At 55.9% G+C, this 13,774-nt stretch overlaps 1 protein-coding gene across 9 annotated transcripts in view; it reads left to right on the forward strand.

Annotated features, from left to right (window-relative positions):
• Myo7a (myosin VIIA) overlaps positions 1-13,774 on the forward strand; it is an 83,503-nt gene that overhangs the window by 46,869 nt on the left and 22,860 nt on the right. For 7 of the 9 annotated variants that reach the window (XR_009226606.1, XM_058578560.1, XM_058578562.1 and 4 more), the window contains 12 exons: positions 239-442; positions 694-870; positions 1,331-1,432; positions 2,676-2,803; positions 4,878-5,004; positions 5,650-5,769; positions 6,297-6,470; positions 7,208-7,435; positions 8,716-8,886; positions 11,370-11,487; positions 12,218-12,344; positions 13,332-13,501. Coding sequence is in view for 8 of the 9 variants with exons in the window: in XM_058578560.1 (XP_058434543.1) it covers positions 239-442; positions 694-870; positions 1,331-1,432; positions 2,676-2,803; positions 4,878-5,004; positions 5,650-5,769; positions 6,297-6,470; positions 7,208-7,435; positions 8,716-8,886; positions 11,370-11,487; positions 12,218-12,344; positions 13,332-13,501 (1,846 nt within the window). In the remaining variant the exon portion in view is untranslated. The remainder of the gene's footprint in view (positions 1-238; positions 443-693; positions 871-1,330; positions 1,433-2,675; positions 2,804-4,877; positions 5,005-5,649; positions 5,770-6,296; positions 6,471-7,207; positions 7,436-8,715; positions 8,887-11,369; positions 11,488-12,217; positions 12,345-13,331; positions 13,502-13,774) is intronic. The other 2 variants (XM_046442042.2, XM_046442045.2) reach the window with 1 other exon arrangement.

Raw genomic sequence — 13,774 nt, forward strand, 5'->3', positions numbered from 1 at the left:
GCTCCCAGACCCCATCCAGACCCTGCTTGCCATGTGACCTTAGGCAGGTCACTGTCCCTCTCTGGAGCCTTCTTGAGGAACCACTGTGTTTGGGCAGCAGATAGGACATGCAGAGCCCCTACCCTCCTGGAGGAGGAGCTGCTCTGCAGGGAGGATGTGAGATGGCAGTCAACCTGAGTCTGCTCCAGGCCCTCCCACCTGAGGCCCACATGGCAGGGAACCCCTCTGTGTCCATCAGGACCTGGAGCAAGGGCGGACGGAGATGGTGGAGGAGGACGTGGACGCGGCCCTGCCCCTGCCTGACGAGGACGAGGAGGACCTCTCTGAGTACAAATTCGCAAAGTTTGCTGCCACCTACTTCCAGGGCACAACCACACATTCCTACACCCGGCGGCCACTCAAACAGCCGCTGCTCTACCACGATGATGAGGGCGACCAGCTGGTGAGGCCTGCCTGCTGCTGGTCCCTGCTAGCAAGGCCGGGCTGGGGCTGTGGGTGCTGCCCGGGTGGCATGTCCTGGGTGGGCAGGGCCTGGGTCTGACTGCCGTCTCCTACCTGGGGCGCAGCCTAGGGCCAGAACACGTGGGCGGGTGTTTCTCCAAGCCCTCTCCTCGAATCCGGGCTGTCTCCATGGTGTTAGCAACTAGCAATGTCCTCTGCTCCGGTTTCCTGACATCTGCGCTCTGCCCCCAGGCGGCTCTGGCAGTCTGGATCACCATCCTGAGGTTCATGGGGGACCTCCCAGAGCCCAAGTACCACACAGCCATGAGTGACGGCAGCGAGAAGATCCCTGTGATGACCAAGATTTATGAGACTCTGGGCAAGAAGACATACAAGAGGGAGCTGCAGGCCCTGCAGGGCGAGAGTGAGGTCAGACCAAGGTTCCCCCCTCCCCCCGAGTTGATGACCCTCCCAGGCCAGTGGAGACGGCCGCCTGGCCTCAGCGCCCTCAGCAGAAAGAGCACCCTGCGATTTGCCTCACCTCCCCTATCCCCAGCCTTCTCTCTCTACTTATGGAAGCAAAAGTGTGAAAGTTGTGTAAACTGTGAAGTGATGGTGACCCAGGGGCTCATGGCAGAGCAGGACTTTGCTGTTGGAGCCAGCTCCTGTGGCGACTCTTTGGGGGGAGGGTTTGGGGGGTCATTATGCTTTTCTGAGTCCGTTTCCCATTTGCCAGCTGGCTGGTGGGGGTGGGTGCAGGGTGCAGGGTGGCAGGGTGCAGGGTGGGGCGTGTCTTGTGTCAGTGTGGAGGTCAGCTGATCCCAGGTGCAGCCCACTGTCTGGTGGTCTTGTCTTTGCTTTCTGCCCAGTCACTTGCCCCTGACCCTAGTTGGTCCTGCAGGCCCAACTCCCTGAGGGGCAGAAGAAGAGCAGTGTGAGGCATAAACTGGTGCACTTGACCCTGAAGAAGAAGTCCAAACTCACAGAGGAGGTGAGAGTGGACCCCGGGGCCTTAAGCTGCAGCCGACTGAGCTGGGACCCCCCAGGAGCAGGAGTAGGAGTCAATGCTGCCTGTCTTTAGGGGACAGGACAACGTGGTGGGGGGATTGAGCAGACAGGACGGCATGGAAGATGCGGTGGGCTCAGGCTGGGGCCAGGGAGGGCTTCGCAGAGCAGGAATGGAGAGCGTCCGAGTGGTGCAGGGTGAGGGGGTCACTTCCTTCGGACACCTGCCTGGGGCGTTTGATCAAAGGACCTTTCAGGTGGGCGCTCCTCTGTGGCTGAGATAAGAGAGTGTCTGCTCCCCTGAGTGCTCTGAGCTCACTCAGTCGGTCCCCTCATCTTCTGAGCACTGTCCTGGTCCTAGGGCTCCAGGGTGGTGCAGGCTGGTGGGGGCTGCGACGCAGACAGACCATGGCATTCACAGCTTGGGCCCCACACACTCCTCCTTGCACACACCTAAAATACCTCCTTCCCCTTTTCTTCCTGGGAATCTCCTCTTCCCAGGATCCTCTTCCTCGCCCCTTATTACAAAGTCAGAGGCTACTGCTTTGCCTCTGCCCTTGTCCCATCCTCACCTGACACAAGATGCTAGTCTTGTGGGCTCAGATTTGAATCCCAGCTCTGTACTTGGAATCAGAGGAGCCAAGGCAAGAAAATGCCCACTCCCAGGGGTCATGGGAGAGGGGCCCAAGATGGCAGCAGAGGTGCTCAGGAGATGTGGGAACCTTCCACAGCCCTCCCCATCTGTAACCCACACTCCTGCTCCTCACTGCATCTGGGCAGAGTGTGGGGCTGCTGCTGTGGCCCCAGACAGGGGACACTGATTCCTAGGAACCAGTTCTGAAGCTGGGCACACCGGGGTCAGGGGCCTTGGTGACTGTGTGGGTGGAACCCAGGCTGTACTCTGGTGCCACAGATGTATGAGGGACCCCACCCCAGAGAGGGGGGGGGTTCCATTCTGGCTGAACGGTCCTCCCCCAGTGGAGGCTGGGAGTGGGTGTCAAGGAAGGTTTGGGGGAAACGTCTTCCAGAAGCGGAGGTGCCAGGCCAGTGCTCCCAGGCCATGTGAGCAGCTCTTGGCCCAGCGTCTGGTCTGCAGGGAGGGGTGGTGGCAGCAGCAGGGTCAGTGGTGGGGAGCCCAACTCCTCTGCCTGCTGCCTGGATCTGCTCTGGAGACTGGGCAGTTTCAGGTCCCCAGCTTCACCTGCCCTTAACTGTGTCCCCTGGCCCAGGTGACGAAGAGGCTGCATGATGGGGAGTCCACGGTGCAGGGCAACAGCATGCTGGAGGACCGGCCCACCTCCAACCTGGAGAAGCTGCACTTCATTATCGGCAACGGCATCCTGCGGCCAGCACTGCGGTCAGCACCTGAGGGGCTCAGGGAGGCCACGAGGGGGCGCCCGGCACCCCCGGGCAGGGCTGGAAGGCTTAAGGCAGCTGTGTTGTGACTTCATCACCTTAGCAACAGATTAAGCCAAAGGCCTGTGTTTGCCTCTGCTGCCAGCTGGCTGCGCCACGTCAGGTTCCTTGGTCTCTCTAAGCCTTTTTTTCTTATCTATAAAGAGTAAAAATAATGGTGCCTACCTCCTAGGCTCATGGAAAGTCACAAAGACAAGAAGTGCGTAAAAATCATGGAGCACAGTAGGCCCTCAGTAATAGTAACTATGACTATTGTTACCTGAGTTCAGGATCACCATGGGCAGCATGCTGGGGGGACCCTGCCACTGTACCCTCCCCTGAGGCCAGGAGAGCCTCTATCTAGGCAGCAGTGGTCAGGGATGTGATGCAAAGACCTGGGAGTCACCAGGAGCAAGTAAGGGATCTGCCCAGCTAGGCGGGGTGAGGGTGGGCAGGCTTCCCCAACGGCAGCAGCACAGGAAGGGGTGAGGTGAGCCGAGCCCATGAACTTGTTTGCTGCTGTGGGCTGGCCTGCAGGGAGGGGTAGTGGCAGCAGCAGGGTCAGTGACGGGGAGCCCCATTTTCCTGATGAGAAAACAGGTTCAGAGTGGGGAAGAAACTTGCCCAGGGTCACCTGGCCTCCCAGACCTCCTGCCTTCCAGGAGAGTCTCCTCCCGTCACTCCCCAAAGCCAGGTACTGCCTTGCTTGAGGGCCACCCCTCTAAAAGGGAATGGTAGCCACCCAGTCTTCTCACTGTCACAGCCTCCATGTTGGGATGCCTGGACCAAGAGTTGGAAGGCTGAGGAATGAACCCTGAGGGACCACGACAATGCCTCCAGTAGCAGGGGATAAGATTTTCACGGGTCTGTGGCAAGACGAGAACTGCAGCTACAGTTGTCTAACTTTAAGCGTTGCTCTTGGTTCTGAGATTTAGACCTCTGGAATTTGGGGCCTTTTTTTTAAAAAAAAATACTGGGATTGACCCTTGGTCCTCACACATGCCAGGCAAGGGCTCTACCACTGAGCTGCACTCCCTACCTGGCTTTGGATATCTTAGATGACCTTCGTTTTAGGAAATAGGGTAGTGTGCAGGGTGTGTGTATAGGTATGTGTGTGTTTTAGATGTTCTTATTTTGTCATGATTAAAAAGAGTTGGCAACTTCTGAAATTTAAATCATATTGGCCCACAATCACTCAAAATTGGAAAGCCACTGAATCAGATCATCCCTCTTCCTGCCCAGGGCAGCCAAGAGGAGCAGCAAGTGCCCCCTGGTGGTCAGCATGCCACTACGCGCCCTCCCTCAGCCCTGAGACAGCAGGCTCTCTTAAAGGCTTAGGGACCAAGAGAGACATTGCTCACAACAGCAGTGACCATCACAGCTGCCCTTTCATGAAGCCCCTATGCCAGGCCCTGTGCAGGGTGTTTTACACACCTTGACTTATATTTTTGCACAGCAATCCTGAAAGGATCCCTTTAAAATGAAAACAAAAATTACTTTCATCTTAGCACAAAAGTAATAGCCACTTAAAATCCCAACATTACAGGAATGCATCTGGAGAAGTTAGAGTCTCCATTCATCCAGCCCCAAGTGCTGGGGTTGTTTTTGCCGTACCAGCTTCCATTAGTAGAAACTATCCCTGACTATGGGCTGGGGTCAGAGAATGGAGCCCACCCATCTGCCTGGGCCAGCCAGCAGGTCGGGGACCAGACAGGGGCAGGCCTGTGCTTCTCATCAGCATTGCCACCAGGGGCTGTGGCTGCTGTGCCCAGAGCAGGATACGTACCACCACCTTTGCATGGTGGACTCTGGATTGGAGTTATCAACGTGCTTCCTGCCTGATGATCCTATCTCTAAAGCAAGACTCTCTTCGGTGGCTCCCTAGAGCACTGGGCTCAGGCTCCCCGACCTGGCACACTCTGCCTCCCCCTGGATGATCTTGGGCATGTTGGATCACACTGTGATGTCGCATCACACCTGCTGCTGGGAGCGGTGGGGTGGGGCTGTTCCTCTGAGGCAGCTCTCCTCCTGCCTAGGGATGAGATCTACTGCCAGATCAGTAAGCAGCTCACCCACAACCCCTCCAAGAGCAGCTACGCCCGGGGCTGGATCCTCGTGTCTCTCTGCGTGGGCTGCTTCGCCCCCTCTGAGAAGTTTGTTAAGGTAGGGAGGCCCCCAGGAGGAAGAGGAGCCAGGCCCTGTCCTGGCATCGAGGGGAGAAAGCAGAGGAGGCGGCTCAGCAGGGCCTGGAGCCTCTCAGGCTTCACCACCTCCCACCCAGACCCATCCTACACCAGTAGGATACCCAGGCAGCCACCACTTTGTTCAGTCCCACCACCCCTGGCCCCATTCTACTGAGCTTGAGTCAGTCAGGAGGGTGTCTTGGGCCCTCTGAGCACGTCACTTGGGTCAGGCACTTCAGTTCAACTCAGAGCTAGGCCTTGGGTTCTGGGGATGCCAGCCTGACTGGAGGGTGCTGTGAGCTTGGAGGAGGTGGTAGAGTCCAAACAGGGCCCTGGAGGAGGACAGTTATGCCAGGGACAGGGGAGATGGTGGTATGGGGTGAGGCTGGAGACATGGCAGAGAAAGGTAGAGCTGGACTGTGTGGTTTTCTTGCTGAGCCACAGTACATGTCCTGAGGGCCGCAGGAGCCATGGCTGGAGCATGGAGAGGAGGGGTGTGGGCAGTCCTACCTTGAGAGGCAGGTCCCGAGTGTGGGCAAGGGGCTGAAGGCTGCTGGAATGGTCCAGGCTGGGGAGGCCCAGGGAGGCTGGCTGGAAGCTGCCTCATTGGGTCTCCTGTCTATAGTACCTGCGGAACTTCATCCATGGGGGACCGCCTGGCTATGCCCCATACTGTGAGGAGCGCCTGAGGAGGACCTTTGTCAATGGGACTCGGACGCAGCCACCCAGCTGGCTGGAGCTGCAGGTGCGTCCCCGCCCGCAGCAAGTGTGTATTCAGTGCACCCCAGTGCCCCAGAAATGCTCCCTGCTTTGAGTTCTGTTCCTCTGTTCTGGAGTCCCAGGCCCACCAGAACAGAAAAGCCCCCAAAGGATCAATGGCTTTGTACCAAAATCACTTGGGCAAGAGGGATTCCCTCTGCATCTCCGAGGCTCTGCCAGCAACCTGGGGATGGTGATACTCATCTTGCAGGGTCTTGTGATGTCCTTATGTGAAATAAGGTCAGAAGCCCGACCTGTGGCAGTGCCCAACCTCCCAGCCCCAGGGGCCCAGCTCAGAGGCCTTGCTCAGGGGCCCTGAAGGTCCCATTAGAATGGGCTGTGGAGCACGGCTCCTCAGGCTCCTGTGACAGGGATAGTGTCCTGGTGGGATGGCAGGGACCTGGGGTCTAGGGGCAGATCCCATTCACTCAGTGGGAGCAGGGGGCCAGAGTCCAGAGAGAGTAAGCTGGTCAGAAGTGAAGGGATCCTCAAACTCTCTGGGGTCACTTCCAGGCCACTAAGTCCAAGAAGCCCATCATGTTACCTGTGACATTCATGGATGGGACCACCAAGACCCTTCTGACGGACTCAGCAACCACAGCCAAGGAGCTATGCAATGCGTTGGCCGACAAGATCTCGCTCAAGGACCGCTTTGGGTTCTCCCTGTACATCGCCCTGTTTGATAAGGTAAGGTGGAGCCCCATCACCTCCTGACGCCACTCTGGGGGGGGGGGTGGGAACTACCTTCTTCTGTCCCAGTGCTGACTCCTGGCTCAGGTGACTCCAGCCAGGGGTAGCCCCGGTTCTCGCTGACTCATTAGGATGGGTGCTGGGGGCGCTCTTCAGTCGTGTGGGCCCAGGTAGGAAGAATCCTCTGTTGGTGCTGAGGAGGAACAGGGCCCCGACAGGCAGCAGGCAGCCAGTTCTCTCACAACCATTCCCTGCGCGGTTGCTGTGCTGTGGGCTGGGGAAATGACAAGCGGTCACACATTTCTTCTGTAGCAGCATGTGTGAGCCTATTGGGCTCGGGGACTGCAGGCTCCTCTGCTGCCTTCTTCTCCACCCGGCAGGTCCAGGGACAGAACCTTGTTCTGGACACTCTGCCAGGATTTTTCTCACTTGTAGATTTCAGTGACAGTTTGTCCAACAGCTTCACAAAGGATTTGTACTAGGAAATTGCAACTTCCCCATAAGTGTGCCCATGACTGAGGCTGGAAAGTTAATAATTTAGGGTGACAGCTCAGAACCCATGGGACCTGGGGATCCCATTTGGGTCTGCCTTCTAGGGGACCTAGGGCACATCCTGCTTCTCTCTGGGTCTGTTTTCTATCTGGACCAGGACCACAGCTGGTGGCTTCCTGTAGTCCTTCCCTGACTCCATGCCTGCCCACCCTTCTACTGGGCCTTCTCTCCGGTGCCCACAGGTGTCCTCCCTGGGCAGTGGCAGTGACCATGTCATGGACGCCATCTCTCAGTGTGAGCAGTATGCCAAGGAGCAGGGTGCCCAGGAGCGCAATGCCCCCTGGAGGCTCTTCTTCCGAAAAGAGGTCTTCACACCCTGGCACAACCCCTCAGAAGACAACGTGGCCACCAACCTCATCTACCAGCAGGTGGTGCGCGGGGTCAAGTTTGGGGAGTACAGGTGTGAGAAGGTGAGTGACGGCAAATCCTGTACTGCGCTTGCTTGGCCCACAGACTCCTTTTTACCCAGTCTGGGCCAGGTGCTCCTGTCTGTGACCTATCATCAGCTAATGCTGAGAGTGGCTGCTTGCAGCTGGACCTTCTCCAGGCCTCTGCTGGACTTAAGACGACCTGCCTCACAGGAGCTGTGAGGAGGAGATACAATGATGGCAGCGGGGTCTTTGAAGAGTATACCGAGTTCCACCCCTGGAAGGTGTCCTACACGTTGCTGTGACTGCATGGCATAGTGTGTGTGCTTATGGTTCTGGGTTAGTCCAGTAAACTCTGCTCTGAATGGGAAACAGATTCAGTCCTTTAGACCAGAATTTACAAGTGTGTATCCTCTGTCTCCTCCTGAGGACTGGAGCAATGTGGTCGTCTTGTTTTTTGGTGATGGTGATGGTGCTGCTTATGGTATTTAGGGTTCTGCTGGCGATTGTGATGGAGGGTGAGGATGGGCATGAGGACAGTGGTGCCTGGTGGTGGGGTGGTGGAGGTGGTGATGGTGTTGGTGCTAGTGTCGTTATTGGTGGTGGTGATGGCAGTGTTGATGGTGGTAATGATGCTGTGGTTGGTAGTGATGTTGTTGGTGTTGATGGTATTCATTGTTGGAACCGCCATATTAGTTGCTGAAATTCTGAAATGCTTCAAACTCACTGGAAAATATTGATTGCCTTTAAAGCCCCCAGAGTTTTTCTCTATTGCCCCTGCTACTGGAGCCCTGGGGAGCCCCAGGTAGGCATCACCCAGCAGAGAGGCAGCAAATGCCCAGTGTTCACCTGGTCCTCTGAAGCCTGTGTGCAGAGCCACTGGTTGTTCACTACTTGGACACCCCCAGGGGCAGAGTGATGGTGATGGAGACGGTAACGGTGATGCACTCCCTCTCTGTTCATCCCCCGCGGTCCCAGGTCTCCCATTATCCAGGACAGGCACATCCTCTTCTTCTGCTCATCCGCCCCGGTTGCTGTAGGAGAGGGCTGGACATGCAGTGGCTGGCCCATTCCTGGCAGGCTGACTGGCCTCTTCAGCTCATATGCCCCTGGTCAGAGTCTAGCATAGAGCTAATGGGACCCAGGAGAAGGCAGGGGTGCGGCCCTCAGGAACACCCCAGCAAATCAGTGAAAATGCAGGGTCCCAAGGGGCAGGGCCCAGAACTACAGGAGACAGGGCCAGGAGAGCAACCTGAAGGCTTTAGGAGTCTGGAAGGGCAGAGGGTACGGGCCGCACGCATGACTGAGGTCCCCTCCCACAGGAGGATGACCTGGCGGAGCTGGCCTCCCAGCAGTACTTTGTGGACTATGGCTCTGAGATGATCCTGGAGCGTCTGCTGAACCTTGTCCCCACCTACATCCCGGACCGCGAGATCACACCCCTGAAGACACTTGAGAAGTGGGCCCAGCTGGCCATTGCTGCCCACAAGAAGGTAGGAGGGCATCAGGGGACGTGGAGACGGGGGAGGAGCGCGCAGTCCAGGTAGTCATGGTCCCACCTGGCATCTCCTGTTTGTGGGGCTGCAGGGGTCAAGACCTCCACACTTCTCCCCTGTGGACATGGGTTCACATGGGTCTTCTGTCATCCAATGTTTTGGTCAGGTTTTTTGTCACTGTGACCAAAAGACCTGACAAGAAAACATAGAAGAGGAAAAAGATCACTTTGACTCACAGTTTGAGAGTTTTCAGTGCGTAGAGGGCCAGCTCCACAGCTCTGAGCCTGAGGTGAGGCACAGCATCCCAGTGGAAGGGCATGGTGGAGGGAAGCAGCTCAGTACATGACCAGGAAGGACAGGGAGAGAGGGAGAGAGAGAGAGAGAGAGACAGACAGACAGACAGACAGACAGACAGACCGACACTCACCAGGAACAAAATATAAACCCCAAAGGCACACCCCCATTGACCTATCTCCTCCAGCCACACCCTACGTGCCTATAGTTATCACCCAGTTAATCCATATCCATGGATTAATCCACCTATGAGGTCACACCTTTCATAATCTAATTATTTCACCTCTGAAATTTCTTTCCTTATCTCACACATGTGCTTTTCAGGGACACTGAATATCCAAACCATAACAACCACTCTGGGCTGGGATCCAGGGACACAGAGAAGAGTCAAATTCAGTCCTAGCTTCCTGAGATCACAGGGTCTTGTGGTGGCCTTGCCTTATGTCTCATCAACTGTTTATGAGGCTGAGTTTCCAAGAGGGAAGTAGAGGGGGTGCCTTAGGTTGCAACTAGGAAATGCCCCTTCTTTTCCCTAAAAGAAAAGAATGCCAGTCGCCTTCCTGTCTGGAGAATGAGGTATAGCCCCTGCTTGCAGCCAGATATGAGCAGTTCCCAGCCAAGCTCAGGGGCCTGCCTAAGTGGAACAGGGGCCCTCAGGTGGGCTGTGGGCACTGACTGCTGGCAGAGGACCCATAGGCCTTCCCATCTCCAAGATCCCTGCTGTCTCACAGCAGACTCCTCTTGGCAAACTAGTTGACGCACTCTCTCATCCCCTGCATCCAGGCCTCCCTCACATGGAGCCCCATGCTGCCCTCGCAGGGGGCCAGATGTGAATGACTCTTGTGGGGTGGGAAGGCTGTTAGTTGGCTGGAGCTGTTTTAGTGAAGCAGTACAGGCCCGGGGCTGAAAGGACAGATGTTTACACCTCTGTCCCAGAGTGGAAGTGCGGACTGGGGTGTTGGCAGAGTTGGTTTCTATGGAGGCTTCTCCTTGCCCGCAGAGGGCATCTTCTCCATCTGTCTCCACATGGTCTTTCCTCTATGCTCATGCAGGTCTGTGTCAGTTTCCTCTTCTTATAAGGACATCAGTCATTGGAGTAGGATCCACCCTAAAGATGGCATTTTAACTTCCGATGGCATTTTAACTTCCAAGAGACCTTATCTCCAAATATGGTTACCAGGGGGTTTAGGACTTCAACACATGAATTTGTTGGCGGGGTGGGGGTGGTGGACACAATTCAAACTAAAACTGAGAGAGGTATTTTAAAGACATCTCATTCTGGGGGCTGGGGTTGTGGCTCAGTGGTAATGTGCTTGCCTAGCATGCGTGAGGCACTGTGTTCGATTCTCAGCACCACATACAAATAAATAAAATAAAGGTCCATCAACAACTAAAAAAAAATTTAAAAAAATCTCATTCTGAAATAATTGCAAACTTCCAGAGAAGTTGCAAGTTCAAAAACTAGACCTGTTATGCACATTTCACCTGGACTAAGCCACCTTTGCTTTGTGATTCTCTCTCTCTGCATACCTACATATTATTTTTCTGAACATTTTGAGATTCATTGCAGTGTCAATGTCAAGCACGTCACCCTGAGTGCTCACTCTTCCAAGGTCTGACCTTCTCCAAGATGGAAATGGGGCAGTCTGAGCTGGCACACACCATTATCTTTATCCTTGTCTGTGTCTACATATTGTCAAAACCATGAGTTCATTCTGATCCTTCTAATTCCACCTCAACGCACGGAGGTCTCACAAGGGCCCCGGGGGACGTGTTTGGAGTAACAAAGCACTAGTGCTTTTGTTCCTTGCCAGGGCCATTGCAGTCCCCTTGCTGTTGGCCTTACCTCTGGTCTGTAATCCTTCCTCTGTACCTGACCTTTCTAAGGCCTGGACCTACCCAGTTTCTGCTGAACTGGGAACTCCCTGGGGGTGGCACCCATGTTTTCTCTGTGTCCCAGGACCTGCACAGAGGCAGTATGAATCCACACAAGGGCTCACTGATATCAACTGGGGGTGGCGTGGGCTGCTGTGGAACAGGGTGAGGCCATCAGGAACAGGGTGAGGCCATCAGGAATGCACAGGAGGACACAGGAGCCCTGGGCCACCCCTGACTAGCGGCAGGGATGTATGATTTCTAGAACTTATATACTGTCTTCTACCTTCTTTCCTCTCTGTCCTCTCCAGGGGATTTATGCCCAAAGGAGAACGGATGCCCAGAAGGTCAAAGAGGATGTGGTCAATTATGCCCGCTTCAAGTGGCCCTTGCTATTCTCCAGGTTTTATGAAGCCTATAAGTTCTCAGGTAACCCCCGGTCTCCCAGTCTCTCAGTTCACAGCAGAGAGGGGAACTTTGCCCAGCTCCCCGTCAGCGGACTCCTGCCTGCAGGGTGCCTGCTCTTTTTAGATCATGCTGCAGAGTTGCTCTGTCACCCTGCAGTCCAACAGTGACTCCATGACACATAGTAGATGCTCATGGTGTGCTGGGTTGAACAACTGGATGAGGACTGCAATCATTAAAGCACCCCACGGTGGGCCAGCTGTGCTAAGCTGTCTCCCCGAAGCTGAGTGTGGGCAAGGTTGTGCCAATTGCCCAGGCCCTTTGCTCAGCCATCCTTGGGCCATCGTTACTGGGCATCTGCTCTGTGCCAGGCCCTGTGCTGATGCTGGGCTTCACAGAATCATCAGATGTTAGGGCCACAGGGAGCCGTGGGGCTCTGTTGTCCAACCCCAATTCCACCTTGGTGCAGGAAGGGACTTGTCCAGAGCTGCACAGAGACCATGGCAGATATGACTGAAGCCGGGTTTCCTGACCCAGCACTCTCTTCCCTGCACCTTATCTCCAAATATGGTCACTGCACCTTGGGTTTTGGCTTGTTGAGCCGCTGTGCTCTCTGAGCCGCAGTTTTCTTGCTCACAAAATGGGAATCGTTATACTTCGGTCCTAGTCGCCTCCTTGACAGTTATGATAATCAGGAGGGGCTGGATCCAGGAGTGGGGAGGCCACCTTCCAAGTGTCTCTGTCACTGTCGCAGGTCCCAATCTCCCTAAGAATGATGTCATTGTGGCTGTCAACTGGACAGGCATCTATTTTGTGGATGAGCAGGAGCAGGTGCTTCTGGAGCTGTCCTTCCCAGAGATCATGGCTGTGTCCAGCAGCAGGTGAGGAGGAGCACGTGGAGCACAGATGGACCTGCAGGGAAGGGAGGGGGTACAGGGCATCACGGGTTGTGGGGGGCACAGGCACAGTGGCCTGTCCTGGCTTCACACAGCCGAGCTGTTTGTGCTGCGCTACGCAGCCCTCAGGCCCCTCCCACAAGGGGCCTCATGGATGGTAAAGGTGGCTCTGAGGTGGCCTCAGCAGGGTAAAAGGACAGTCAGAGGCAGGTCAGTGTGTGCAAGAGGGCTTCAGGGTTCACCTCTGTGTTCCCATTCCTAAAGTAGGGTTCTGGATATTTTCCTTCAGTAACAGGGAGGGAGTAATAAATGATAGGGGAACTCTTTGTAAACCTTAGGTTGCCCTGCACACAGGCGGTGGGGGCGGTTTCCTGGGTTAGACCACCTCTCCCAGCAGTGAAGCCCCCCCTCCCCCAATATGGAGCTTGCAGGAATATTTCTGAGCTGCATCTGATGTGGTCACATCCAGCTCTGAGCAGGCACGTGCTAAACACATCAGATTCAGTGGTGACAGATGGTCCTCGACCTCTTAGAGCTTCAGTGGAGGGAAACAGACATCAAAGAGGCCATTGTAGAGAAGGGACAGTGTGATAAGGACTGGGGGAGGGTATGGTGGACTTCCCGGAGGAAGTGGTATTTAGGCTGCAAATTGAAGGGCAAGTTGGACTTAGATTTGGCAAAGGCAAAGGGCAAGAGGGCTAGGCCAGCCAGGGCCTCGCCTGGCCATGCCTGATGCTGGCGGGGGCTCTGAGATGCGTCTGACCTGGGCCACATCTCCCCCTGCTGGACCAGGCCTTGCTCTGGCTGGGCTCCCTGAGGCTGGGCCCCTCTGACTAGACTGGGCTTGGTCTCCTTCAGGGAGTGCCGTGTCTTGCTCTCGCTGGGCTGCTCTGATCTGGGCTGTGTAGCACCTCACTCGGGCCGTGCAGGACTGACCCCGGCTGGGCCCTGTTCTCCGTGTTGGTCCTGCAGGGGAGCAAAACTGACGGCCCCCAGCTTCACACTGGCCACCATCAAGGGGGATGAGTACACCTTCACATCCAACAACGCCGAGGACATCCGTGACCTGGTGGTCACCTTCCTGGAGGGGCTCCGGAAGAGGTCTAAGTACGTGGTGGCCTTGCAGGACAACCCCAACCCTGGTGAGTGGCTGCTGGTGTGGGTAGCTGGGGCATTAGGCAGGCCCCACACCTTGGCCCCGGCCCTGCACTCCAGGCTGCGAGGACCGCGTTACCCGTCTTAACCTGTCCTACCCAGGTAACGGGCCGGTGGCAGAACACTGCCTTCACCTCTGCCCAAGAGGAGCCTTCTTCTCTCCACCCCTTGGTCCTCCATTCTTATCTCCTGTCACCTTCTCCACATTTGATCAGGGGTCCCCTCAATGCTCTCCAAATACCCACTGCCATCAATGACAG

Source organism: Marmota monax, unplaced genomic scaffold (assembly GCF_021218885.2).
Source record: "Marmota monax isolate L192 unplaced genomic scaffold, Marmota_monax_Labrador192_F-V1.1 WCK01_AAM20220418_F8-fsc00068, whole genome shotgun sequence".
Taxonomy (NCBI): Eukaryota; Metazoa; Chordata; class Mammalia; order Rodentia; family Sciuridae; genus Marmota; species Marmota monax.